Source organism: Pholis gunnellus (assembly GCF_910591455.1).
Source record: "Pholis gunnellus genome assembly, chromosome: 7".
NCBI classification, from domain to species: domain Eukaryota; kingdom Metazoa; phylum Chordata; class Actinopteri; order Perciformes; family Pholidae; genus Pholis; species Pholis gunnellus.
Genome location: NC_136533.1, coordinates 10,727,053 through 10,752,420, shown reverse-complemented (window position 1 = coordinate 10,752,420; position 25,368 = coordinate 10,727,053). Strand labels below are relative to the sequence as shown.

General features: G+C 40.5%; 6 protein-coding genes across 7 annotated transcripts; 2 read left to right on the top strand and 4 right to left on the bottom strand.

Annotated features, from left to right (window-relative positions):
• The first annotated feature begins 58 nt into the window (after positions 1-58).
• chid1 (chitinase domain containing 1) lies at positions 59-4,578 on the top strand. Its single transcript, XM_079163640.1, has 12 exons — positions 59-430; positions 658-801; positions 1,447-1,579; positions 1,660-1,704; positions 1,821-1,927; positions 2,010-2,071; positions 2,176-2,265; positions 2,379-2,480; positions 2,630-2,779; positions 3,394-3,474; positions 3,570-3,612; positions 3,710-4,578. The coding sequence occupies exons 1-12, from the start codon at positions 323-325 to the stop codon at positions 3,806-3,808; spliced, it is 1,164 nt and encodes a 387-aa protein (XP_079019766.1). The 5' UTR covers positions 59-322; the 3' UTR covers positions 3,809-4,578.
• On the bottom strand, positions 4,080-6,142 carry gatd1 (glutamine amidotransferase class 1 domain containing 1). Its single transcript, XM_079163643.1, has 7 exons — positions 5,968-6,142; positions 5,702-5,778; positions 5,392-5,497; positions 5,189-5,296; positions 4,998-5,089; positions 4,813-4,906; positions 4,080-4,715 (listed from the first exon to the last, which is right to left on the bottom strand). Exons 1-7 carry the CDS (start codon positions 6,014-6,016, stop codon positions 4,600-4,602), a joined length of 642 nt encoding a protein of 213 aa, XP_079019769.1. The 5' UTR covers positions 6,017-6,142; the 3' UTR covers positions 4,080-4,599.
• A 63-nt stretch (positions 6,143-6,205) lies between these two features.
• Positions 6,206-10,964, bottom strand: cd151 (CD151 molecule). Of its 2 annotated transcripts, XM_079163641.1 has the most exons (9): positions 10,841-10,964; positions 9,888-9,972; positions 9,090-9,281; positions 8,356-8,430; positions 7,889-7,909; positions 7,417-7,521; positions 7,048-7,203; positions 6,842-6,928; positions 6,206-6,705 (listed from the first exon to the last, which is right to left on the bottom strand). In XM_079163641.1, the coding sequence occupies exons 2-9, from the start codon at positions 9,969-9,971 to the stop codon at positions 6,646-6,648; spliced, it is 780 nt and encodes a 259-aa protein (XP_079019767.1). In that variant the 5' UTR covers position 9,972; positions 10,841-10,964; the 3' UTR covers positions 6,206-6,645. The 2 variants fall into 2 exon arrangements, with proteins under 2 accessions (XP_079019767.1, XP_079019768.1); XM_079163642.1 differs by lacking the exon at positions 7,889-7,909.
• A 317-nt stretch (positions 10,965-11,281) lies between these two features.
• Positions 11,282-19,569, bottom strand: cracr2b (calcium release activated channel regulator 2B). The gene is made up of 18 exons (XM_079163703.1): positions 19,507-19,569; positions 17,323-17,582; positions 17,140-17,251; positions 16,918-17,053; positions 15,861-16,007; positions 15,663-15,753; positions 15,476-15,571; positions 15,205-15,392; positions 14,718-14,789; positions 14,489-14,543; positions 13,492-13,571; positions 13,265-13,385; positions 12,946-13,072; positions 12,765-12,846; positions 12,473-12,587; positions 12,139-12,246; positions 11,933-12,009; positions 11,282-11,448 (listed from the first exon to the last, which is right to left on the bottom strand). Exons 2-18 carry the CDS (start codon positions 17,578-17,580, stop codon positions 11,364-11,366), a joined length of 1,950 nt encoding a protein of 649 aa, XP_079019829.1. The 5' UTR covers positions 17,581-17,582; positions 19,507-19,569; the 3' UTR covers positions 11,282-11,363.
• A 175-nt stretch (positions 19,570-19,744) lies between these two features.
• On the top strand, positions 19,745-22,791 carry tmem138 (transmembrane protein 138). Its single transcript, XM_079162718.1, has 5 exons — positions 19,745-19,898; positions 20,452-20,952; positions 21,578-21,749; positions 21,885-21,960; positions 22,042-22,791. Exons 2-5 carry the CDS (start codon positions 20,825-20,827, stop codon positions 22,152-22,154), a joined length of 489 nt encoding a protein of 162 aa, XP_079018844.1. The 5' UTR covers positions 19,745-19,898; positions 20,452-20,824; the 3' UTR covers positions 22,155-22,791.
• Positions 22,792-22,989: 198 nt separating this feature from the next.
• Positions 22,990-24,358, bottom strand: tmem258 (transmembrane protein 258). Its single transcript, XM_079162719.1, has 4 exons — positions 24,289-24,358; positions 23,832-23,941; positions 23,232-23,361; positions 22,990-23,144 (listed from the first exon to the last, which is right to left on the bottom strand). The coding sequence occupies exons 1-3, from the start codon at positions 24,289-24,291 to the stop codon at positions 23,235-23,237; spliced, it is 240 nt and encodes a 79-aa protein (XP_079018845.1). The 5' UTR covers positions 24,292-24,358; the 3' UTR covers positions 22,990-23,144; positions 23,232-23,234.
• Positions 24,359-25,368: the final 1,010 nt, after the last annotated feature.

Below are 25,368 nucleotides of genomic sequence, written 5' to 3'. Positions count from 1 at the left end.
AAAGCACACAACGCGGAAGTTACCCAGCAGCCTCGTCGACGCTCCAGAAACACGTTGAGCTAAGTTGTCAATCAAACTGGCACAAAACCCGCCCGTCAGTCAAAACCAGGGTTGTTCACAATAAATGTTATATTTCTGCAGTATGAGCGGAGTGTTGGCTCGTGGTCCTGTGTGACTTCAAAGCGAAGCAGGATATGCTAGTTTCTAATCTACCAGATCTCTGTCAGGAAGGAAGCTCTTGCACTGCAAACCTGCAGACTCCGAGCTAACCCATTTTATATTCCACTGCTTTCACCTCTCTCGTTCACTGCGTGTTTTAGACATGAGGACGACATTATTCCTGCTGCACGCCATCTCATGCTGCTGCTTGTTGGTCAGTGCCACTCTTTCAAAAAATGATGCAAAGAAGTCGCACAAAGCTGAGACTGAGGTGAGAATACTTCATATGTTATAACTTCAGGTCTTCAGCATGGAATGGGTGTGAGAGCTGTGTTATGCTGGCATTTCAGATCATACAAGTCCTCCTCTGTTTGCCTGGCATGTTACTGGACTGGTGCAGAATCAGGAAGAGGCCCTGATCCTCACCAGTCACATCAGTCATGATTATGGCTGTCTGTCACTGAAATGTGCTGTTTTTCATTTGATCTCACTGTCTAGACATCTCCAGCTGAGTTGTCTGTGTTGGAGAGAGGCCTCGTTGTGTCAGACCCGCCCTGGAAAGACATCGTGAAGGAGGAGAAGAGACACTGGGCTCAGATCAAGAGAACCTTTCAAGGACCGGTGCTCGGATATGTCACCCCTGTAAGTCACCGGCTTATTTGTTGCTGTTCAACATTTGACACCACAGCATTAAAGGATGAGATTATTTCAAGTCTGTCTGAATGCAACACTCACAGGCCCATGAGTACATTGGAAGTGTTTGTGCCTGTGGTTTTCTTCCTCGACACCAATGTGAGAGACGAGGGACTAAATGGACCGTCCTTGTTCTGTGCAAAGATGCATTAGAGTTCAGCTGAAGGTAACATGGCTTCATGAGTCTCAGTCTGAGTTAGTCAAATGAAGTATCTCCCAAAATGTATCTGCAAAATGCCGTCTTTGTGTGTCATCAGACTGTGTTACTTTGCAAAGTAACTATAAAAGTACTGAAGCTAAAAAGACTCGACTGTGAAGGCCCGTGCACACTTTCAATTTCTTGGAGACAAACTAAAAAGGTAACTGCATTGATAATGAATTCGTCATTTAACGCTTTCTCTCAAGCACAAAGGAAGAATGATTGTAGTGACCGATAATTCCTTCAACATACACATAGACACGTAGGTGTTGAATTAAGACCGTCTTGAACCTGTCCTTTAGTGTGAACCTATCGTTTGTGTGTACAGTAGGTTGTTTTGACTAAATATCTCTAAATTACATGTCTTGTTCCCCCCCCCCGCCCCCATCCTCCAGTGGAATTCCCACGGTTATGATGTTGCCAAGACGTTTGGTGCTAAACTAACTTCAGTGTGTCCAGTTTGGCTTCAGCTGCGCCGGCGGGGACCCGAAACCTTTGACGTCACAGGGCTCCACGATCATGACCCAGGTAAAGGCTCCACGCCACTGTCAAATGGAAGCTGTTTTCCAGTGATTAATGTACATAACGGGATCTTTTTGTCTGTCCAGGCTGGGTCAAAGCCGTACGCAAGTCTAACAAAAAAGTCCGGTTGGGTGAGTAGATGTCCCCACTGCCCACAACGCAGATCTGCTAATGTGTGCAAGCGCTTTCAGATCAGTCTCTATTGTTTGGTTATTAATTTTAGATGCTTCCTTGTCTTTACCCTCAGTGCCTCGGCTGTTATTTGATGGCTGGTCTTACCAGGATTACATGAGTGTGCTGGGGAGTGAAGATGAAATTGAAGAGCTGGGAAGTGAGCTGGTGGATGTTGCAAAGGTAATTAGGTGTTGTGTTTAGCTTTCACTCCCTTGCGACAGTGTTTGTCCTGCGTCTGTCTAACGAAGCTGTGGCCTTGCAGACTGAAGGTTTCGATGGTTTCGCGTTGGAGTTGTGGAGCCAGCTGGGAGGTAACAAAAGAAAGTGAGTTCTTCTGTTGACACAGCTGTATCTGACCAGCATATTATTTTTTGTCTGAGGTGATGACGGAAATACAAATAATCAAATATGGAAAAATCTCTGTACAGGGAGCTGGTCCATATGGTGAAACACGTATGTGAGACTTTGAAGGCAAAACGATTAGACTGCATTCTTGTCATCCCACCTGCTGTGACGAGGTGAATAAAAATGAGTTTTTTCAGCGCTTACAAAAGCTAAACATGTTTCAAAGCACACCTAAATTGGTGCTGATTTTCTTTCGTTTTTTCTTCTTCTTTCCCATCACCATCAGCGTGGGGGAGCCGGGTATGTTTGGCAGGGAGGAGTTTGAGGAGTTGGCCCCTGTGGTGGATGGATTCAGCCTGATGACATACGACTACTCCAGTGGTGCCAGGTGAGTGTCGGAGACAAGTGAGGTCCATAGATTCAATGTGGCACAAAATGGAAATGTTTCAGGTAGTGACAGCAGAGAAACTGACTGCTACAAGAAGATGCACAGCATTAATGCAGGCAATGTTATCTGTTTTTTTTCATTTATAATAGACCGGGCCCGAGCTCCCCGCTGCCTTGGGTGAGAGACTGTGTTCTACAACTTGCTCCCAACAGTCAGTGGAGGCAAAAGATCCTGCTTGGACTCAATTTGTATGGACTTGATTTTGCAAGTCAGGGAACAGAGCCAATCCTGGGAGGAAGGTAAGATAGCACTGTGACTACTGCTGGAATACTGTATTTACATTTTAGCAACTACATTTTTATATGTTTCAATCTGATTTAGCATTGTGGTAAACATTGTCAGACTCCCGACGGATGTTTTTTAAAAAAAAGAATCAATTGATCAGAGAGATATCGTCTTTTTTTCTACGCTTTCTTCTTCCTTGTCAAAACATGGCAGCCTATATTACCCATAACTTCATAATATACTTGTTGTCAGAAAATAAACTGCCCAAGTTGACATTTATAAGTTGTAGATTTGGGTGTGTTATGCAAGTAGCAGCTTATGTATCCTCAAGCATCAACCAGTGATGTGGAGGAGGCTACAAAGGTCTGCTACACCTTTCTAACTCCACACCCCCAGATGTTAAAGTCTGTAAAATCCTTGGAGTTCCCATTTACAGACCCTGAAAGCTTTCATAATTATTTCTAAAAATAAAATACTCATGACCAAATAAGCAACAATCAAAGTTAAAGTTTGGGGCAATAAAACATCCGGTTGACCAACTAAAAAGCAACAAAAACATGATTTAGATTTTCTTTCTTGGTTATTTCATTTGAAACATGCTCTTACATTTGTCTCTGATTTCCTGCAGGTACATCGAGATTTTGCGAGAACACAAGCCAAAACTTCTCTGGGACGAATATTCTGCGGAGCATTATTTCAGCTACAAGAGGTGCTGATTTAATTACACTCAAATTCGACAAATTATGCCTTGAATTTTAAACTTCCCACAGCATCTGTTAACGATATCTGTGACGTTCATTTCAGGAACAATGCTGTTAAGCATGTGGTGTACTATCCGTCACTGAAGGTAAGTCTTTTGCACATTTTAAGATTATTAAAGAAGTGTTTTCATTATGTTTACTGCTACATGGGGAGATTAACTTTTTTTATTAACTTTTTTACAGTCACTCTTCCTGAGGATCTCTTTAGCTACTGAACTGGGAACAGGAATTTCCTTATGGGAATTGGGACAAGGACTGGACTATTTCTATGATCTCCTATGAGAGTTGGACTTGATAGTGAAGACTTTGGACCAGCAGCACATGGATTTTGCTCTCTTTGAACACAAAGCACCAAATATTCAGGAGCGTTATGCAGGTCTTGTTTTTCTGTTTTTCGTTTCACAAGTTAGGCTTACATGAACTCTGAACCGAGGTGTTGACAGGATTTAGTTAACTCAACTTGTTTGAGGGTCATGAAAGTGTTGAGAAATCTTCTCTACATGAACAAATCCGGGATTTGTTGATTTAAACGATAGTAGCAGCAGACACAAGGTACTTCAGTATGTTTTATTCCTCATCGTTGGTGGTATTGTGGAAAAAAGAAAAATCGACTTGTACAGTTTAGTCAAAGTGCAGTGACTCGTCTCCCTTCAACAACAGAGGGTGCATGATCATCAATATGTATAACGTTTGAATAAAAGGTTATATTCTTCTCTGGTTCACGTACCACATACAGCAGCAGCCTCTCTGCTGTTTTGCTCTCCACTGCCCACAAACATGTCTGCTCTTGGATGCAGCTTTGCTTGCTGTGAAGACGCATCCTTCTCTGGCTTTAAAACATCCTCAAAACTGCTTTTTCTCCCTCGTATTTTCGAAATCATGACATTTGATTGTGTGCCATTTATTATGTTTATAATTACAGCGTTGAGAAGTAATAAAGTTGTATTTACAGTGTTGCCAAACATCGGTTCTGACCCAGCATCTGCCAATATTTGTCTGTTTAATTACATGAATTTAAATGTGGAACAACTAAACAGTTGAATTTCAATGCTCCTGATGGTAAACTTTATTTTTTATTTGGCACTAGACAGCAGGATCAGATTATTTACAGCAAGTGAGGTTGACTGCATATTCTGACCAGTTATTAGGTGTCTGTCTATTACTACATGCACAGCATCTTCTTGGCTTGCTGAAAAACAAAGAGATACACATGCGAGGATTTTAGAAATGCTGGTGAAGTATTTTAATATATTGATATATTGACTGTGCTCTGCAGGTCAGCTCACCTGTGTATGATCCACCACTGTCTTTCACAAAGTCTTCCACGACCAAGGGCAGGTTGGCAAAGTCAGGCCTCCGCACCAGTTCAAACACCGACGGCTTACAGCAGAAACAGTCACTGTTATTACGTACATTACCACATGAAGATATTTGGGAATATTGCCTTCATGTTTACTTGAGGAAGACTAACCCCTGTTAAGCTGTAGCCATTGAAGATCCACTTCTGTCCCTCAGTGGCACAGCACAGTGCCGACACTCCTTGTCCCACTGCACAAACAGGCTCTGCACACAGAGACACAAACCAATCTCTACACTGGACACATGGATTACAAACTGACTGATTTAAAATATATATATATATATATATATCCTTGCACTCACTTTGGTGAGAGATGAAGTGTGTGAGAATGCGGTGCAGCGAGCCGCTGTGTGCCAGGTCATTCGGCGCTCCGGGACAGTCCGGGATGAGCAGCACCTGGTATCGAGCACCTGAAGAGAGGTTCATCATGACACAACTGAGCCGAGTCCGACAATCAGCACACATTAAAACTGCCAAATGACCACGAAGTAATACATATCCTCACCATCTATAGATTCAAGTTTGGCTGGTGTTGCGTAGGGTTTCAGGTTGAAGTCCTGCACCCATCGAGCAGTGCTTTCATCAACTCCAACAAAGTCTATCGGCTTCCCCTGCAAGTAAAATAAATAAGCTATGAGGCCAATCTCATCGCTCTGTGACTCAGAGCTGAAGTTTCATAATGTTTCCTTTGCCAAACAAGTTAAAGACAAATCTAAAAGTTAGTTTTAGTTATATTACAGCAGTATTTTTAGATCATGATAACAAATGAATGAATCAATTGTATTGGGTATTTGTTTAGTTAGGAATATTCTTACCCCAGGTGTGGCTGTCTGGAGATTAAACACTGAGGTACAAAGGCTGAAGGACTGATGGAAAGACGTCGCTGACACACCTGAAGAAACACAACACACCAGTTTAAACCAGAGCTCGTATGTGCAACAGAAACGTAGCTGAACTCTAATTCATAGAAATCTGTCTCAGTGAACTCAGCACTTCACTTCATCACGCTAATTAACGTTACATTATAACCAGTCTATGAATACAACGTCACATGACAACTAGCACGAGCTAATGGACCCACCTTGAGGAGACGCACTCGCCACAATCAAACACGTTGGTTTTGCAGACATTTCATTTATCTTCGTGTTCCATCAACAACAAATATGTTTCGCTTGTTTGAAATGAATAAGAAGGCAATTGAGGGCGAAATCATTCAAGAGAAATCCGCGAGGAGGAAGTAATGTCAGCTGACAACAACATCCGCTGTAAGATTTCAGAATAAAAGTTCACCGTCACAGAAATACGATACGATGTCATTGGGAAAATGAAAGCATTATTTATTTGCATTTCATCAAGCAAAACATATTTTTTATATATTCATTATTTAATTACAATTTTGGTTAACACTGTGATACATAAAAAAATATAATCAACAAGGCCAACACAGCCCCAGCGTTCTCATATTTCTCTGCTCTGTAAAATGTGCTTTTGGTTCATCCAAGTTCATCCAAACATCATAATCTTAACATAAAAGGGACGATATTTGAAGCATGCAATGCTATTTTGCAGAAAAAGAACATTGATGCACAGCAGCATTACAGCATCTTTAGTGTGTGTACTTTCGCCGTTTCATAATTTGAGTGAACAGCTTCACAGCATCCAGAACTGTATGATGAATATCTGGGCTAATAAAATACCTACCAAACATTTTACAATTCATGATGTGACACATTTTGCGATATTAAAACGAAGTCAAAAATCAGTATGGATCTTCTTTCAAATTTTGATAAAGGCAGCAAGTAAACATCATCCCCACAAGCTGAAATAAAAAAAGACACAAGGAACTTGTTAGTTCCACAGTGCACATAGAAACAACCATCGTTCACAGTTCAGCTGCTGGCATTTTGCACAACATTAAAAGAGAAGTTGATATCAACTTGTTCTATATGCTTTACCTGTAGAAATGCAATCCCAATGCCCACTGCGCCAATAATATACAACTGACTCAGGATGAACTCCTCTAATTTCATAATGCAGCCTCCCTGGGAGCACGAGAGAGGAAAGAAATTAAGATACTGTTATAATTTAAGAGAGGAAAGAAATGAAGATACTGTTATAATGTAACATCGATCCACAGCCAAACTGACTGATGTCTCCCTACCTCCACCTTGTAGATGTTGGAGGGATGGTCCCTGCGCCCACAGAGCTCACTGGGACTTTTACAGCAGCTATCAGGAACAAGCCGCTCATTCTCTGCTGACTGGATCCACACACAGTCTATCCAGTCTGAGGAGTTATGACTGCCGCAACACTTAAACTGAGAGGGAGGAACACAAGAAAGAAAAATGATGAGGCAATGGTAATTAACACTGAATTGTATTCACATGCAGGCTAAAGGGGCCAAACTGTCATTCCAAATTTAATGTTATCTGATCAAACTGACACCTGCCACTGAAGTAATGTAAGTATTACTTCTTCAGTCTGGCAGTTAACTCAGCTGTGATTTAAACATTTAGTATCACTTCCACACCTCCTGCTGAAGTTTATCCACAGCTTGTGTGACGCTCTCCTCCCCCGGTTGCTGGTATTTCTCCTGCATTGTCACCATCAGATTATGTCTCAGCTCCTCGTCCAGCTGTGAGACAGAAAACTGCATTTAAGTGGTTACTCTGTAATCTGTTAATCTCCTCACATCAATGAAAATAGCCCCGATCAAGTTCCCCCCCCCCCCCCCCCCCCCCCCCCCCTTGTAACATTCCTCTGTACCTGTGCAATGTCCTCACATAACTCATAATTTATATGTATATATTTATCAGTCCATATGTATATATTTATGAATAGCTTCTCTGACCCCACTCCCTGTGCTACATGAGCATTCTTCAAAATCATTTACAAATATAGATAGTTTTGTTGCCTGACTGACAAAGTGCAAACAAGCCATTTATATCAACCTGTTAGAAAGACAGTTTGATATTAAATGGAAACAGGTGGCAGCAGATTACCTGATGGCAGAAAGGGAAACACTGGAGCAAGAAAAGGGGGGAAGAAAGAGAGTTTGAGAAGGATGGAAAACAGGACAAATGAAGAACATGCACAGAGAGGAATGCAGAGAAGATTTTACAACAGAGAGTGCAGCGACTGAGCCATATTATGGCTGGTAAAAAGAGATTGAAATAGAAATGATGGACAACAAGGACTGGTGTTTGAAATCACACTAAGGGATCGTGGAATGACAAAAAATACACATTAAGTACATACAGAGAAAAATGGGGGGGTCAGATTTGTAGTTGCTGCAGTGAAATTGAAAATAAATGGTAGCTAGAATACAAAGCATACAATCACACGCCGTATAAGAATTTACAAGGAAATATTTCTATTAAAAATGATATTGTATTGAACTAATATCCGTCACTATCCTTTGGTCAAATATTTACAGACAGACAAACAAACAGAAGGTAAAGCACTTCACCTCTTGGTAGGTAACGTACGCCAGCACACCAGCAATGATTTCCAGCAGGAAGATGCAGAGCAACAAGACCAAATACTGTCGAGGAGAGACAAGAAATAAAAACAGAACACAGCTGTGAATAAACTGAGGGCGAAAAATATTAATCCTGCATTTTTCAAACGTTTTTTCAGTATATTTCTGAGCTAAAATATGAAATGATTTTAGATATGACATAAGCATCTGACATCACTGTGCATGACAAAATAATATATATATATTTTTTTACTCCAGAGGATAACTGATTAAACTGTGGTAAAGGAAGTTAATCATTACAAAGATCATGTTGAATATGGAGATAAACATAACGTCACAGAGCTTGTGCAGTTTTGCTTCTGTACTATATCCTCTCACTTGCCTCTGTCTCTCTCACGCTCATGCCCTTCATTCCTCAAGCATGAGCCGCACTCTAAATCTAAACTCTTAAAGACACACTCTGCATGGCTTTGTCTGTTATATTTGACAGTCATGCCTGTCTGACATAATGAGCTGCACTGAATGCAGGCAGACGAGACAGAAGGTCACTAAGGATTAACTTTCCAAACACGTAAACTCAGGTTGTGTGTGTATAAACAGGAACTCAAAAGTGCCGTTACTTGGTTTCTGATTCCACATAATTGAATGGGGTTGATGCTTTAGTGGGGTGAAATAAACATTTCTCTGTCACAGGGCAGTGGTTTGTGTCTGATCCATCCTACCACAATCAAAAGACTCTTCATCTCCTTCAGAGTGGCACAGCATCCGATGATCCCGGTCACGATCACAATGACCCCGGCAGCTATCAGGATATAAGCTGAGACTGAGTAGAAGCTGGAGTTCAATAAACTGATGTAGTCGCTCTTTTCCACCACAGTCCACACTCCCACTGCCAGCACAGCCCCTCCAGCCAGCTGAAAGAACGCACAGTTATCAGCTCAACTCAAACCAGATGCTCATATCAAGAATGCACCACATTATTTTATTTGCAGGCTCTTAAAATGTGCCAGTGATGCAAAATACGCCTTACCTTTTTCCCTGTTAGCCTCAAGAGACATTCATGCATCTGAGTGCATACTTGGTTATACAAGATGGTTACACAATAACTTATTAAAAACTTAAATTAAGAAAATCAAAGTTGAGAAAGTGAAAATTGAAGTTAAAAGTTATGATATGTAGATATATTGTAGGATTGTCTCTGAAGTGTCTCTTGTGCATTGGAGACACAACATTGTACTGTAAATATAGTTTATAGAATAGACATATTTTTACTGAAGATACATAAGGTATAAGTTGGTTTTCCAACCATGAGAAACAATAGAAACTGTGCAAACTGTGAAGTGATTCCATGTTGTAAATCTCTGTGGCATCTGAAGCAAAGAATAAGTTTAACATTTAGGTAAAAGTTAATTACTACTAATGTTAGTAATACTGATCATCACAGTAGTCATCAGAGCTCTGAACAGAGAGACTGTTCTCTTAAATACAGATAAAATCTTTACACTTCCTTGTTAACTTACCCAAAAAAGAATGTTAAAGAGAAAAAGTAGATATTTCAGACAAATTGTCCCACAGCTATGGGGTTTTTCCCCCTGAGCTTCCATTCTGAAATATAAAAATGTACATGTTAGTGAACCGCAGGTTAGTGTTCACACAGAGGCAGAGCTTTACCAAATGAAATACTTTCTGGAGAAGATTAGATTAGAGCTGAATCCTCATCTACAGAATGAACACAAGATGCTCAGAGAGCGGGCTACCCTCCAACACCGATTTCATACTATAGTGAAGAATACGATCATACAATTGACCATCTTTATACTCTCATGATGGCATGCTAAATTCTATTAGTGCTCTATCCGATTGAAACTTCTCTGTTGTGTTCACATGCGTTTGCTTTGAGTGACATTCAACAGATTCAAACAGGTGGTATTTACAGAGCAATGGAAAGAGCTCAAAGATTAAATCAAATGTGTTTTGGGGAAAACATACTTAAGAACTTGTGTCACATGTCATACAGCAGTCAGATATACATTTCCCCCATCCAAGTAACTTAACTTTATCCTATGCAAGTGATATACTGTTGACTTTTAACGCTCTACGTTATGAATTCAAAGTCTGTGTCTGTTTTTATCCTAACCTGAACTGAACTTTCCTCTGCTTCTATTTTAAGAAAAGTTGAGACTCTGAGCATCATGAGATATGTTGATTTTAGGCATCAGTGAACACTCATTTTATACATAAAAAACAAACAAATCAAGAAAGAGTCAAGGGACGATAACTATGAAACATTAAGGAATTTAACACGTGAAAAATGTAAGGCTTTTTTCCAGCCATGAGACAAAACACTCACTGTATAAAAGTGATTGTCCTGCAGCAAAATAACATTACATAACAGTTAAATACAAGTTATTTTTAACTCATTTTGTCATGGAAAAACTGCTCTCCCTTTCCGCTGAGGCTAAAATACTCCTACCTGATTTTAGATGGTGGGCCCCGAAGGATGTATATTATCGGGGTAATATCTTCCCAGATCCCACCAACCCCGGCGTCAATGTGCTGCTGTCTTTGAAGGTTAACTGCAACAGCGTTAGTTCTCAGTTGACACTCCAGACCAGCGCCTCCTACTCGAGCGTCTGAGTGTCTGTCCTCTTTTGGCACAACAGCCAGCTCACCCCTCTACAAGCTATATCGAGTACATGGCTGCCCCCAGCTGGTTTCTCACGCATATGAGCTCTAAAACAATTGTGCAGCTTGTAAGATGTTGCTCAAAGAGTTTTAAAAAAAAAGGCTTTGACAACAAAGGCGTCAGCAAAAATATATTTTATTTGATTGATTATAAAGATACATAACAACATAGGCAAACCTTACTGATACTGTTCAGTGAATTTGTTCTCAGAAAAATGCGGATGATTGTGTCTTCAAATGATTTAAGTGTTAGGAGTTGTGCCTGAGAGCTTATAGTTGAAAGTTTATTCAAAAGCCTTTTCGTCCTCTGTTTATGTGCAGCAGCCTCTTTTGGCCATGCCGTCAGTCAGTAAAAGTGCATCTTCACACTGTCGTTCATCCTGGGAGACTAACATCCTGAAAGGAAGAAAATGATTGAATCATTGCGCAGCAGAAGCCACAACATTTGTCGTTTACACAGTTGATCCTGCTGCCTGGCTTCATCTCAGGTTTATGTTCAAAATGATTTGAGATGAACTACACTCAAGTTTATCAGGTGCATCCCTTTTATATCCATGACAGTAAACTAATGCTGAGACAATTAGTCGATAAGGTATTTAGTAACTGACCTAAATCAATTGACTTACGGAATACAATTCCAAAGCACCACAAACAACAACCCTAAAAATGACTGCGAAGTTGAATCAAAACCTCTCAAATCACTGTAACATTCATGACGGTACAATTTTTGCACGACTGCCGTACTAGACTGCATACCTGATAAACTGGTAACTGAGTGTATTTTGGCTACAGTGACAAATTGTGCCAACAAAATGCCAAACATTTTGCAGGATCCAGATGATGTGAATGTCATACATAACAAAGAAATGTGATGGCATACCCAGCAAGAGAAGTCATCAGCTCCTCCACGTTGCATCCAGTTGTTGCGCTGCACTCGTAAAACAAAGCTTGGTGCTGCTGTATAAACCAGGAAGTCAAAAAAACAAACATTTCATTGAATGTATTTCAAAGATAATGTTCCGTCGTTAGCAAGGACATTGTGAGTAAATCACTGTGGAAAGTAGTGAATATTCAAATGTGCCTCACGTCTGCTAGTCTCTGCCCTTCTTCTGTTTTCACTTCTCTGCTGTCACCGTCTGCCAGGTCCAGCTTGTTCGCCAGCAGCATCAGTACCGCACCTTCACACATCTTCTCCTGGGAAAGACACTTCTATTAGTGTTGAAAACTGAAGCAAAAAAGGTGAGAAACGCTATTATATTATCTACACAGACATCAAACAAAAATAACCTTGAAAATAAAAATCTAAATTGAGCATTAGTGTCTATAGATTCCTGGATCGTCGATCAGCTGCATGTGTATTCAAATTCGGACAAATGGTTTTGCATGTTGTTTTCCTTCCATTCCGTCTCCGCCTGCTCACCTTCACGGAGTCCATCCATGCTCTCACAGCAGCGAAGGAGGAGCACTGAGTTATGTCATACATGGCAAGGATACCGTCAGCTTTGCGGTAGTACTGCTCCGTGATGCTGCGAAACCTGAACAGGAATAAGAAAGTGAATAAGAAAAATGTTCACCTAAAAAAAGATAAATCGACTCATCGGTGTGGCCAGAAGAAAGATCCTACAGCTCAGACGGTTTAATGTAAAATATGAAAGGCCACAAAGAAAAGCACACGGCTGGTAAACACGAGAATAAACTGTGATACAGCTGACCTCTCTTGTCCTGCAGTGTCCCACAGCTGCAGGGTGATGATGGTGGAGCCCAGAGTTAAAGTCTTCATCTGGAAATCGATACCTAGAAGCAACAGAGACCCATGGTGTAATACTTTACTTATATATCCACTGAGGAGCGCATTAATCATCGTGAAAGAGTGATAACAAGAGAAGAGCTTACCGACAGTAGCGCTCATTTGACTGTTGAAGTGTCCCGTGCAGTATTGCTGGATGAAGGAGCTCTTACCAACGCCTGAGTTACCCAGGAATACCAGCTTGAACACTCGCTGAGGACTGACAAATGTTCTCTAAAATTCAGGTAAAGGGACCAAACTTAATATTATGACATCAGAGTCATGTTCTCTGCATAAGAGGATGCACCTTTAATCTGTGCTCAGATTATCATCTTCATCATTAAAAGTTCTCCAGCTGCTGTAACTGTATAATAAAAACGGAAGGATTTGGGATTAATGTATTTGTAAATTGAATATGTTCCCTACCTGAGTTTGCATCTGTTCAACATGTTCACCCCTGACTCTACGTGACGGTTGGTGTTTCTTGGATGAGTTTGAGACCTCTGTGTCTTTGTCGTGCTCCAACTCATCAGATGAGCTCAGCTGTCTTCAGAATCAATGAATACACACAATTAGTTGCTTCCTCTGGCAATCTGCCTTGCATCACTGCAAATATGATAGATGTGATATCAGAAGCGGTCAGTCATACAAACCTTTTCAGTAGCTTGTCTTGCAGTAAGTAGTTGCCTATAATTGACCCTTTCTTCTTTAAAGGCTTTGTGACATTTGGAGTCTACAAGGTTTTTGTGGGAAGTGAGGCAGAAGAAATGAGTAGCATTAAGATTTAAATAATATACGTTTTATATAGTATAAATATATGGACGTGCTATGGTGAGTTTCCAACGAACATTAACTGTATTCCTTATAGAAATACTAATTGCGTCAGAAGGTGAAATTAAATACATGAAAAAAGGCAAGAATTTAGTCCAATGGTGACATTTATTCTGCTACAAAGTATTTAAATATCACAATTATTTATCAGCAATATACTTGTTTGAGTATAATATATACGGCAAGACAATAAATACTAGAAATAACCGACAGGTGTTCATTGTGTAACGGTCAGTACAGTTTCTCGTGAGACTATTTTGAACATTACTTGTTCAGAGACTTTGATCAAGAGAGATGATTGTTGTGCAAATAAAAAATAAAACGTAGCCCAGTTAACAGCTTTGGCAAAAAGACCATACATTTAAGAATGTGGATTGGATAACGGAGAACCTGATAATAGATCATGACTCACAAAAGACTTTATTAGTTTGGTAAATACTGACACACTTTAGTTCATAAATAGTCAAGTGTCATTAATAAACATATAAAACGCTCCTTTCTTTAAATTGGCACAGATAGAACAAATGTCTATTCAACAAAATCTTTCACTTCACTGACTACATCTACAAAAACAAAACAAAAACATTGCTGACATCGCAAAATTCCCAAACGGGGTCAATGAACACACGTTCAATCAATAACCCAACAATAACAGCTGTCCATATAAATAATCATTGTCCACAGGAAGGAAGAAAGCATGAAGCCGTTCCCAGACTGAGCTTAGGTTGGATAAATCTGCTGTGTCCACGGGTTACAAAGGTCTTCACTGAGGTAATAAGTTAGAGGCAGAGGAGGAAGGACAGAGCTTCTGTGACTAACCCTCTTCTGAGACTGTTGGGCATCCTTCTCATCTCGCAGCCTTTTGTTCATATCCCTAAAATAAAGAGAGGTAGTCATTTAGAACAAACATTGCACAGAGTGGTCGTGGTTGAATAAAAAAAAGGAAAAGTACACTGGAATTACATGCATTGCTTTAGAGACACCTATACATGCTGTTTAATGAACTTGATGGAAACAGAAGACAGCAGCTGTTTAGACCTGTTAGTACCTCAATAGCTCCAGTTGTCTGAAGAGACTGTCCTTCTCTCTCTGCATGTTACTCGACACCTTCATCACCGTTCTACAGTGAAGCAAACAAACAATTGTTAAAGGTTGCTTTTTATTCTTCTTATCGTCCACATAAGAAGAACACACACCGCATGTGTACAGTATGCTTGTATGTAAATCGGTTTGTTTGTGTATATCTCATACATTTTTGTTGTTTTTAATTTTCATATAGAGCACTCTAAACTGCTGTTGTATGATATAATGCTATGCAAATACATTGTAATTGAATATTTGAGAATCATTTTTACGAAGTACGTCTTCAGTCGGGTCAAATATGGCTCGGTCTGAGTGCCACAGGCACCGTAGCAAGGTGTTGAAATGAAGGTCTTTTAATGGTTTTCCCCTTAACTCCTGGTATTATATCCTATTATATTATCAGACCAGCTGCCAGGGACGTAGGAGTCATTTGTGTGCGGTTAGCCACTCACCTCTCTCTGGCCACTCGTTCCTCGGCAATGCTGACCTGGTGCAGGCTGAGCTGACCCAGAGCGGCCTGCAGCTGCTCCCTGCTGCGCTCCACCTGCTCCTGTAACTGGACGTTGAGGCTCCGCAGCTGCTGGTTCTGCTCCTTGATGTTTGCCTGTTCACAGCTCAGCTGCCAGATTCTGGTTTCCAGCTTAGGACAAAGACAGGTCCTGTTGATTCATTCATTTCACTAAAACTCTTCAGAAATAACAGCGGTACCATTTGAACGGGTACCTCTCTCTGTTTGGTCACTGAATTCTCCAGCCCCTCCTCACGCATCATCAGCTCCTCCTCAAGTTGCCGTCCTCTCTGCTTCTGTCCAATACTGTCCTTGATTTCACAATACATTCATTAAAGGCTATTATGATGATCGCTTTTGCTAAATGGCACAAAGGCAGGACTAAATAGCACAAGTATGCACCTGAGCCAGACATTTCTCTCTCTCCTCTCTGATTTGGTTTTCCATTTCTTCATATATGGACTGAACAACATCCTCATGTTCACTCTCCCGTCTGAAACGCAAAAGAATGACACAATTAAACTCAGCACAGTGTGAATACTCACAGTTGAGCACAATGAGTCGTTCCATATGCGGAGGACAGCGGGAGGAAGCTGTGACCTGCGTAGCGTTTGTTCCAGACTGTCTCTCTCTCTGATGGAGTCCTGTAAATGCGACACTGCGTGGATCAGGACGCCGTCCAGGACGCTCAGCAGCTCTGGTCTGTCTCTCTGGAGTTCACACCACAGAGAGGAGAGCTCCTGCTGACTGACACACAACAAGCGACTATTAAAGCGACGGAGGACCTCGAACCGTAACAGCCCAGAATCACTCACTCACAGGTTTTTAATAACAAACTGTAAATATACAGTATCTGTGCATCGAGCTTCTTGTTTCCTGTAAAGGTTATCCAGCTCAAAGATTTGCATTGTTTGCTCGAGAAACTGATAGTTTACATTTTTTGGTTAGGAGAGAAGAACAATCAAATATCTACACTATAATACATATAAGATAATGTACATACAAAGTTGTACCAAAGTGGCAAAGAATCATGATCAAATAAAACAACTGTTTAATAATTTCATATGGACCTACCGGGACAACGTACTGTTACTGTAACTGTAGCGCACGATAGAGAAAATGCATCATGTAGTGTGTATTCACTTATTTAAGATCGCTCCCTAATCTATTCATCTATTTAAACCGTCCCCGTCCCATTAACACCTCACTATCCTTCAGCTTCTAGTAAATATAATAATATTTCTATAGAACATGTTACACATAAAGCAAACGTGCTATAGTAGTATTTATACCATCTTAACCACCCTTGTGCGAATACAACAGTCCTGCAATGAATCCCACCTTCGGGAAAGGTTATAATGTTATGTGTTTTGGGAGATTTTCATTGAACTTTATGGTGACATTTGAGGCTGCAGTGTGAATTATATTACATTATCCTGACACACGTTTCTACTATTTGTTCCTTCTGTTTATGTCAACATTTGGGAAAGTAAAGGTAGGCTAAATAACAGAGCGACCTGTTTTAAACAGCATCAGTTTAGGTGTACCTAACAAACTGGCACCTGAGAGTAGATAGTTCTACATTGCGACTGTAGAACTGATGGGGCAACATTCAGTGTACCGTCTGACGGGAATGACTTTACGTCAGTACTCTTACTCCTTAAAGAGTTTGTCTGCTCCGAGCTCCATCAGTACGTTTGCAAATCGAACAGCACGGGTGTCCTGGGAGCAGTCCATCTGGTCCGTATCTTCCGATTGGTTTTGACTTAGCTCAATCGAGCCCTCCAGCACGCCTGCACCACAGATAGAGAGAGGCACAGAGGATTTGGTTCACACAGTGGCTTTCCCCCATATAGACGTCATCGTGCACAACACTTACCAAGTCCTGTGTTGAACTCAACAGGAGTAAGGAAACCATTGCTCTCTTGGTCCAGACTCTCAAACACCGTCTCCAGCTGCTCAGGGGACAGCGGCAGCTCCGCCTGTAGCCTCTGCACAGAAGAAGATTTCAGCACTCTACCGTCAGCCTGAATTAATTAATTCTACCTCATCGGCTGCTCACCTGCATATCCCGCTTTGTGATGAAGCCTTTCCCCTCTTTGTCACACAGCACAAACAGCTCCTTGGCCTTGCCCATGGTCTCTGCCTGTGGGCTCCCTGGCACTGCCTCTCTGGCTCTGGGTGAAGCCAGCGGACTATAAACACCCTGGCCGGGTCTGGGGCTCCCGGCTGGCAGGCCTCGAGGTCTGGGGCTGACTGGTGCTGCCTCGCCGCTGCCTTGACCCACCAGCACTTCTCCATCATTCAGCCAGTTAGACATTACTGCACACAGACGGACAACGATGGGTGGGGGGGGTCGGAGTGTATTATTAAGTATTATGTACTTTTAGTCTGTCATTAAACTGTATTTGTCTGGGAGTCATGAGCAGTAGAGCTGAACCGTGAAACACAATAAATAATCTGCAGCTAGTTTGATCATTTTTCAACCATAAGTATTTAAAAAAATGCCAATTATTCTGTGGTTCAAACTTATCTAATTAGATTTCCTAATATTCTTTGTCAAATATCAATTTAAACAGAAAATCCTTTAACATTTTTACCTTCGGTAAACAAAAGAAAATCTTTAAAGAGGTCACCGTGGACTCTAGGAGGTTGTGATGGGCATTTTCCCCCTATTTATGACATTTTATAGACTAAACTAATTGAAAGAGTGATAATGCTAAACGTTATTAGTTACAGACCTAACGAGAGCGTCTCAGTATTTAGACAGCGTCGTCTATTTCTGGATACCACCGGCCTCAGACTTAATCAGAGACATTGATTTTTACTTTCTTGATGAACCAGTAATTAAAGGACACTTTGGATCTTGTCTCTTAGTGCTGCATGATATTGTGAGAAGCTGGCCCTAAAGGTCCTCCCTTGTCAAACATGAGGTGCAGAACAACTAAGCTGTGACTGTGCACATTATCTACAGCTGCTGTGATCAGGTGGCTGACATGTTTACACTCAATAAGATTTGAAAACTGTCTGAGGAATCCAATACGAAGCCCTGTTATTTCTGTTCACATCCCTCTGCAATGTAAAATTTATTTTATAACCTTTGTTTATTTAGAGGAGGACACACTTGAATAAATATGATGCGATGTCACTGCTAGGAGCGCCATTACTGAGCACCAGGATGTATAGAGGGTAAAAAAACAGGATGGTATCATGTGAGAAGAGTTTCTGTGTACTCGAAGGGGAGGGCGGATTGCCAGCGGAGAGGAGATGCAAATAAAACATTTGCAGTTGTTTGCATTGTTAGAAATACCACAATTGCAAACAGATTTGACTCTTAAGGACTACAGGGAAAATATGGCTTTCTCCATAAACATTCATAAAGCTGTGATTTATGACAGATACCAACAGTCTGCGGGTTAGATGGCATTTCTATTACACAGGAAGAGCATATCAGCATAAATCATACATGGTTTAATTGAAATAGCATTAGAAACAAAGATATTTATACTCTGAATTGAAATCTGTTTCAGTGTTAATTAAATATTACCCTACCTCTCCTCCGGTATCAATCAATCTATGATCATAAAAACTAAAAACATGTACTGATAATAGCTTGTAAAGCGTATTGTTTATGATCCATGAAAGCATCCTCATAGCATGAGAGATATGGTGGAATCCCAGATAATAGGCTAAGTAAACATCATATGTTAAGGATTTTGTATTTGCCAGTTAGCCAACAGCCACGCCAAAGGTCAAATAAACGCACACCTAACACATATTTAACAAGGTAGGTGTGTGTGAAGCAATCTCTCACATTCAGGGAAAGGAAAATGTAATTTACATGTTATCGGCTACAAAACTGTCAGTCAAACTTATACTACACGTCACAGAGAGACTAACGTTACGCTTTCTGAGAAATGTCAACATACTTTGTGAAATGCAGATAAGCGTTTGCGACTGTACCAAAAAACGTTGCCTGAAACTCAGCTCAGAAACCTGAAGTGAATGAAACGGCTCACATGCGACCAACTCTGAAGCATTGTAGCAACAAAACCAAGAGAATGAAGTAATGTAACAATCTGCCTACATTTATTATTTAAGAACAAAACCCCACACACCCGTTAGTCGTGGTCGTTAATGCGTCACAGCGGAGAAAGTGAACATAAACGCCTTGATGTTTCTATATGACTTACATTACTGTATTTCATATAAAATCATCGAAGTTGTAGAAACTTTCACTACTCACCCACAGAGTCCAGGACGCAGGTGTCCACTACCTTTGATCAGCTCGCAGTACTGTAATCACGTAGTACTCACGCTGGCCGCTAGGTGGCAGTAAGCATCGGATGTGATGAAAGTTTACCGTAATGTCTGATGTAGCCCTTGAATTCAAGACCAACAGTCCCTCCCTCCCAAATGTTCATTACTTTTTTTCACATTCACACAGCACCTACGTTTAGTCACGGTGAGAAAATAACAGAGTAATTGCAAGAAATACAACTAAATATACCGTGAACGCTGTCGATGTATTTGATGGATATTCAGTGAACCTCTATGTTTACTATTACGGTAAGAAGGAACGTTACCATGGAATTGACGGAAATACAGCTGAAAAGTAGCAGATGACGCTCCAAGTGGGTAAGTTAGCATCGTCTGCCAAAGAAAGTAGGAATGTGAGCAATATAGCGGTTCTTCTATGCTCCGGGTGACTTAGTTTCATTCCTCACACGTTATATTCCGGTTAGTAGGTGTTATATGGTGTTTGTGAAGTCGATTTATACAACAGTGAGCACAGCGAGGTCTGTGTTGTGATGCTTAATGTAGCAAACGTGTCTGGAGGGAGTTCCTCGAAGTTAAAATCCGAGCTGTGCACACTGCCAGACGAGTGATTTGTTGTGGAAATTAAATTGCTGAAACAGTCGTAACTATATTATCCGTCTCCAGGATTATCTGATGCCCGGACTACATAACTACCGCCATAGACTACGTTAGATTGGGTGCGTGGAAAGAAACAAAGAGATAACGTCAGTCGTTCGCGTAACGTTGGGGGAAATTAATCTGTAATCCCAGTTTTGACCTTTCCATGCTTGCCTGTGTAACAGCCTGAGTATGTTACAGTATACAGCTAATTTAGCAGTACATAACGGCGTTTGTGTTGTTTATTTTACAGCTTTTCTGTTTTTCCTCACAGGAAATGCAGCAGACAAGGAGACTCTCAAAGATGTCAACATGCAACCTATGAAAAGATCTCAAACATTGAATCTGCTATCTTGGACTGCCTGCAGGACAACAACCAACATGTTTATGAACAGAGGGACAACCTGGACTGAAGAAAACCTAAAGCAAGAGAACATTTAAGGAGAAAAGCCACCAGTTTCTTACTATGTGAACGGACACGTTGTGAAGCCCACTTTGTTTTGTTTTTTAACTCAAGTATGTAGGGGCTGAATTCAGACCAAACGGACTTGTGTCACCATCAAGTCCCTGCGTTTAGCACGTGCGAAGAGAAGCGAGGTGGTGATTAGACTGCGAGGTGTGGTGGTCTGCAGGATCAGCCCCTGAAGATGCTCCAGGCTGGTAACTACTCACTGGTGCTGCTGATCCAGCTGACACTGTTGGCCTATGACCTCTTCGTCAACTCCTTCAGTGAACTCCTGAGGGGAGCGCCTGTTATCCAACTAGTGCTTTTCATGTAAGTCACTGAACCACACCGGGTCAGCTTGTTCAAGTCATTACCAAGTAAACATATCTGGCACTCTCTGGATACACCGTCTAACATGTGCAGCCTTGCTGTCCTTTCTTCACTTCATATCCTTTATTATAGTTTATACTTGAGATATTACATTTGAATCTTTATATAATTAGTTTTGCCCAGTAAGGCTGAAAATTATGATTAAAAACTAATCCCCCATATTGTATAAAATAGCAGCCGACCAGGCATTTAGAATAGTTGCCAGAGATTTATATTATTCATATGACAAGTCTTTGCACTTGTGATTTATCATAATTATTTGCAATGTGTCAGCAGCTCTGATGTCGTTAATATATTAACTATAGACCAACCATTTATATCCCATTAACTGACATTACAAACTGTCCTGGTCAGTGAATGAAGCCTTGTCATAACTAGAGCTAATTCTTGTGAGTTGTCAGCAGCCTTACAGGGTTTCATTTCATTAATTGTAAATATAAGATCTTTCTTTAGAAACCTGGTAACATACAAGTCTTGCACAATATCCTTCTCTGAGATGGTCACTTGTATATTTTATGTGTTGTTCACACTATCAGAAATAAACCAGTACACTTTGTGTCTCCAGCATCCAGGACATCTCCGTCTTGTTCAACGTGATCATCATTCTGCTGATGATGTTCAACACCTACGTGTTCCAGGTGGGCCTGGTGTCCCTGCTGCTGGAGAGGTTCAGGGCTCTGCTGGTGTTCTCCGCTCTTTACCTGACGCTCAGCATCTGCTTCCACTGCTGGGTGTTGGTAAGCTTTCGTCACACCAGCACGTCAAATCTCTCAAATTTCGACATCTAAGTAAAATGTTGACAACCAATGTTGTATCAGAGTAAATGTGGAGAATGTTGATCTATACCTGATAAGTATTATCTTTCTCCCTAGAACCGTAGATGGTTAGAGTCCAACCGTTTCGTTTGGACAGATGGTCTTCAAGCCCTTTTTGTTTTCCAGAGAACAGGTAATCGGTGGATTAATTCAGAGGTGCATTTTCCATCGCAACTAATCTATTTTATATAACTGTACTTCTTTCTGTCAACAGTGGCAGTGATGTATTACTACTTATACAAACGAACAGCAGAGTACATGGGAGACCCGAGGCTGTATGTGGACTCTCTGTGGCTTCGGGACGCCTTTGCCCGAGGTCGTCAGTGAAAAAGAGTTTGGAGTTTTTAAGAGAGACGTAAAAAGGATCTTCCGACATAATCGCATCATCATCACCTATTCTGACTTTTAGGCTATTTTTGTGTTTAAAAAACAAGCTAAGTCTCAACCAGTTTGTGTTTACTGGCTTTTCGTAGCCAATCAAGCAATTGGTTAAATGGTTTACAGTGGCAGGTAAGCCAACCGCGGTAGTATTGCATTGAGCGGGATTGTCTGTTAATCTACGTGGCCTTTGTAAATCAATTTGAATTGCAGACAGAATGGAACACATTGGAAGAAGTAGATGGGACGTTTGTTTTGATCTATGCTAATGCTCCATATGTAGAACAACATGTAGAAATAAGTTTTGTTTTGCAAAGGAGGAAACATGTTGACTTATTTTGCCTTATGTAAGGTTAGTATGCTGTTTACATGGTTAATGTCATTTTAATAAGCCAATTTCATGTGAATCCAGTTGTCTTTTAGTTGGAATCTTTGAATAGTGTTCCTGCTTTTTTCATTAAATAATCCTTCTCTAATCCCGGGGTAATCCTTCATCACTAGTCAGTATTATCCCGCAGTCGAGGTGAAACAGACTGCTCTACTTTTAACACAAAGATTAATCAGGGATTTGGGTTTTAGGTGCCACTAGTGAAACGCACCAAAAATAGTCTTCAGTGCGTCAAAATAACCTTCTAATCTCAACAACCCAGCAGGTCAAGTTCCAGTGAACTTCAGGTCTCGTCTCAATATTGTTTAACAACATTTTACACAATAGTTCAAATCTATGTGATCCATGGATTATTACAATTGTTTAAGATATCAGGTTGAACAAAGAACGACACTAAAAGTTATAGAAATCCCCTTTACTTGTGACAAGAAACCCAGAGTCCATAAGATCCCAAAATGTCAGTGCAGTCAAATTAAATCGAGTCCATGTTGTTTGTGATGTCCTTCGTTCCAACGGAATGTGTCGTATTGTTTTAAGTCAGTCACAGGAAGCTGCAGGAGACGAGAGGAAACAAAAGTTAACCGCTAGAAAACAAAACAAATAAAACCCACTGGACCTAAATAAGATGTTAAAAGTACCTTTTATACATAGATGCCAACCCAGAGTAGTAAGAACAGCACACCAAAGCCCATGAAAAGGGAAGCCACCAGGGAGATCAGCAGCTCTTTGTAGACGTCTCTGGTGTATTTTGTTGATGTCACCTCGTAGCTGATGAGAAGTTAAGGGCCAGCTCATAAAAACAGTACAACCAACAGCCACGAGTCTAATGCAAAATACAACTGCAAGTGAAAACACTTAATTTTTAATAAACCCTTAATTTACTGCGTGGACCACCTCACGTCCCTGAGGCCAAAGCTGAAGCAGGAAGTAACTCTGTGACATGTTTGGATGTTCTCAATGGACAGTTTCGGGAAACAATTTGATCATTCACCTAATTATGGCCAAGTTCGGGCTTATTTAAAACATATATTTATTTATATTTTTAGCAATTGATATGATGGCTGACTTATGAATATAAGTCACAATAGTAACACACCTGCTTAATCATTTAGATCACACAATTACTCAAATGAGTGGAAACCAGTGGGTGCCTGCAGGGTTGTAGTACCCTAACGGTGTCTGGTGTGACCCCTTATTTCACGTTAATCACATACACAGTGTTCTTGATAAAAGGATACACGAAGAACCAGGCAGTGAAGAACATGCCGATGGCCAGCAGGACGACAGTGAGATGGGGGAACACAGCCGGGTTCACCGGGCTGGTGTATCTGGTCATAGCCTCGAGTTCCTGCAGCCACAGTGAGGAGTTTGGATACAAGCAGGTTAAGACAAGCGTCCGTTACATCACCCCGACAACTAGTTATACGTCCTCCCATAATGTACCGCGCATATAGCGTTTAATCCGTTCATTTTTCTTTAAATAGAGCGTCTCAATCTGTGAATTTGACATGAGAAGCTAACGTTGCTCTGCTAGTCTGCAAACACGTAGCTACACGAAGCGTACTTGAACACAGACAACGCGCTGTTTAGCTAGTTAAATAGTGAATAACGCGCACAGATGAACAGTATATCATTGTATATCACAATATATATATATTACAGTCTGAACCTATACAAACGAGAAAAGGATTCTACCATTTTGTAATGAAGTGGAGCTCTTCTCTCTGTGGTCCAAGATGATGATAAGGCCACGTACTGACTATCACTTCCTGGTTACTTTCGTGACGTACAGGTCACGTGGTTTGCATGCGAATTTCTGTCCAATCGTAACAAAGACACGCAATTTAAGCTGAGTCTGATAAAACATGTATGATGTTAAACGTTTAAAAACCGTAGACTCTTCATCACCACTGATGAACCAGACAATAACTGTTGTTATAATCGTTTTCAACCTGTACTTTGTCTGAATAATCCTAAATGTCTGACAGCTCATCGACTGTTAATACATCTTCGGCTGCCATCTAATGGACAGAATGAACAATCTGGTTTCAGCTCATGAAGCAGTTTGGCAAACACAACAGAAAATTCAATCACAAATTTATTTACTACATGCATTTACATGGTATTACAGGGTCTTTTTTTATACTTTGACATGAAGCTTTGAAAATGTAATGATAAAATGGGCAAAAAAGATAAAAGTAGTGATATTAAAGTACTCAAGTTTTAGTGTTATGGCATTTTTTCATGACGAATAGTGCTACAATTAGAAATGTATTGGTGTGTGTGTGTGTGTGTGTGTTTACTTGCTTGTCAATCATTTCTGGGCTCCATTAGCTAAAAGTTAATATATTATTAATAATACAACAACCCACAAAAATATCAACTATAAAAACAACATCAGATAAAACGGAGCATTGGTAGTAACAAAATGAAGCTATACAGTTACATATAATGCAGTTCTACCAGAGTATTGAAAACAGTCTGGTGCACTGGATAGAGCAAAAGCAGTTCATATATACAGTGCAAAAAGTGCTACAGTGGTTTCATTATGCTAGCTGGTGCGTTATAAATAAGCTAAAAATATCACACTATACCCACTGAAGTCATCATAATTATACTGAAAGCATTGTACAGTTTCTTAATATGATAAATTCCATAAACTTTTGTCTGATGGCTGTTTCCTAGTTAATATTGATTTTACATTTGAGATACACTATTGTGTTTTTTTCTTTCTGAATACAGACCCATATGGAATATGGATTTGAAAACAAGTTT

What these genes read in the sequence shown, in the direction of transcription:
- gatd1 (XM_079163643.1), bottom strand. Translation starts at nt 6,016, where the DNA reads ATGTCTGCAAAACCAACGTGTTTGATTGTGGCGAGTGCGTCTCCTCAA. An exon ending in TCCAGACAGCCACACCTGGG is followed by an intron (nt 5,498 to 5,701) that starts GTAAGAATATTC and finishes TTTTACTTGCAG; the next exon opens with GGGAAGCCGATAGACTTTGT. An exon ending in ACACTTCATCTCTCACCAAA is followed by an intron (nt 5,090 to 5,188) that starts GTGAGTGCAAGG and finishes CTCTGTGTGCAG; the next exon opens with AGCCTGTTTGTGCAGTGGGA.
- cracr2b (XM_079163703.1), bottom strand. Translation starts at nt 17,580, where the DNA reads ATGTCTAACTGGCTGAATGATGGAGAAGTGCTGGTGGGTCAAGGCAGC. An exon ending in GCAGACAAACTCTTTAAGGA is followed by an intron (nt 16,008 to 16,917) that starts GTAAGAGTACTG and finishes GTTGTGTGTCAG; the next exon opens with TCAGCAGGAGCTCTCCTCTC. An exon ending in CAGTGACCAAACAGAGAGAG is followed by an intron (nt 15,393 to 15,475) that starts GTACCCGTTCAA and finishes CTTTGTCCTAAG; the next exon opens with CTGGAAACCAGAATCTGGCA.
- chid1 (XM_079163640.1), top strand. Translation starts at nt 323, where the DNA reads ATGAGGACGACATTATTCCTGCTGCACGCCATCTCATGCTGCTGCTTG. An exon ending in GCTCCACGATCATGACCCAG is followed by an intron (nt 1,580 to 1,659) that starts GTAAAGGCTCCA and finishes TTGTCTGTCCAG; the next exon opens with GCTGGGTCAAAGCCGTACGC. An exon ending in GAGCCAATCCTGGGAGGAAG is followed by an intron (nt 2,780 to 3,393) that starts GTAAGATAGCAC and finishes GATTTCCTGCAG; the next exon opens with GTACATCGAGATTTTGCGAG.
- tmem138 (XM_079162718.1), top strand. Translation starts at nt 20,825, where the DNA reads ATGCTCCAGGCTGGTAACTACTCACTGGTGCTGCTGATCCAGCTGACA. An exon ending in ATCCAACTAGTGCTTTTCAT is followed by an intron (nt 20,953 to 21,577) that starts GTAAGTCACTGA and finishes TTGTGTCTCCAG; the next exon opens with CATCCAGGACATCTCCGTCT. An exon ending in GCTTCCACTGCTGGGTGTTG is followed by an intron (nt 21,750 to 21,884) that starts GTAAGCTTTCGT and finishes CTTTCTCCCTAG; the next exon opens with AACCGTAGATGGTTAGAGTC.
- cd151 (XM_079163641.1), bottom strand. Translation starts at nt 9,971, where the DNA reads ATGGAAGCTCAGGGGGAAAAACCCCATAGCTGTGGGACAATTTGTCTG. An exon ending in TCTTTAACATTCTTTTTTGG is followed by an intron (nt 9,282 to 9,887) that starts GTAAGTTAACAA and finishes GCGTTCTTTCAG; the next exon opens with CTGGCTGGAGGGGCTGTGCT. An exon ending in CGTACGTTACCTACCAAGAG is followed by an intron (nt 7,910 to 8,355) that starts GTGAAGTGCTTT and finishes TTCTTGCTCCAG; the next exon opens with TGTTTCCCTTTCTGCCATCA.
- tmem258 (XM_079162719.1), bottom strand. An exon ending in TTCACTGCCTGGTTCTTCGT is followed by an intron (nt 23,362 to 23,831) that starts GTATCCTTTTAT and finishes ACTTCTCATCAG; the next exon opens with CTACGAGGTGACATCAACAA.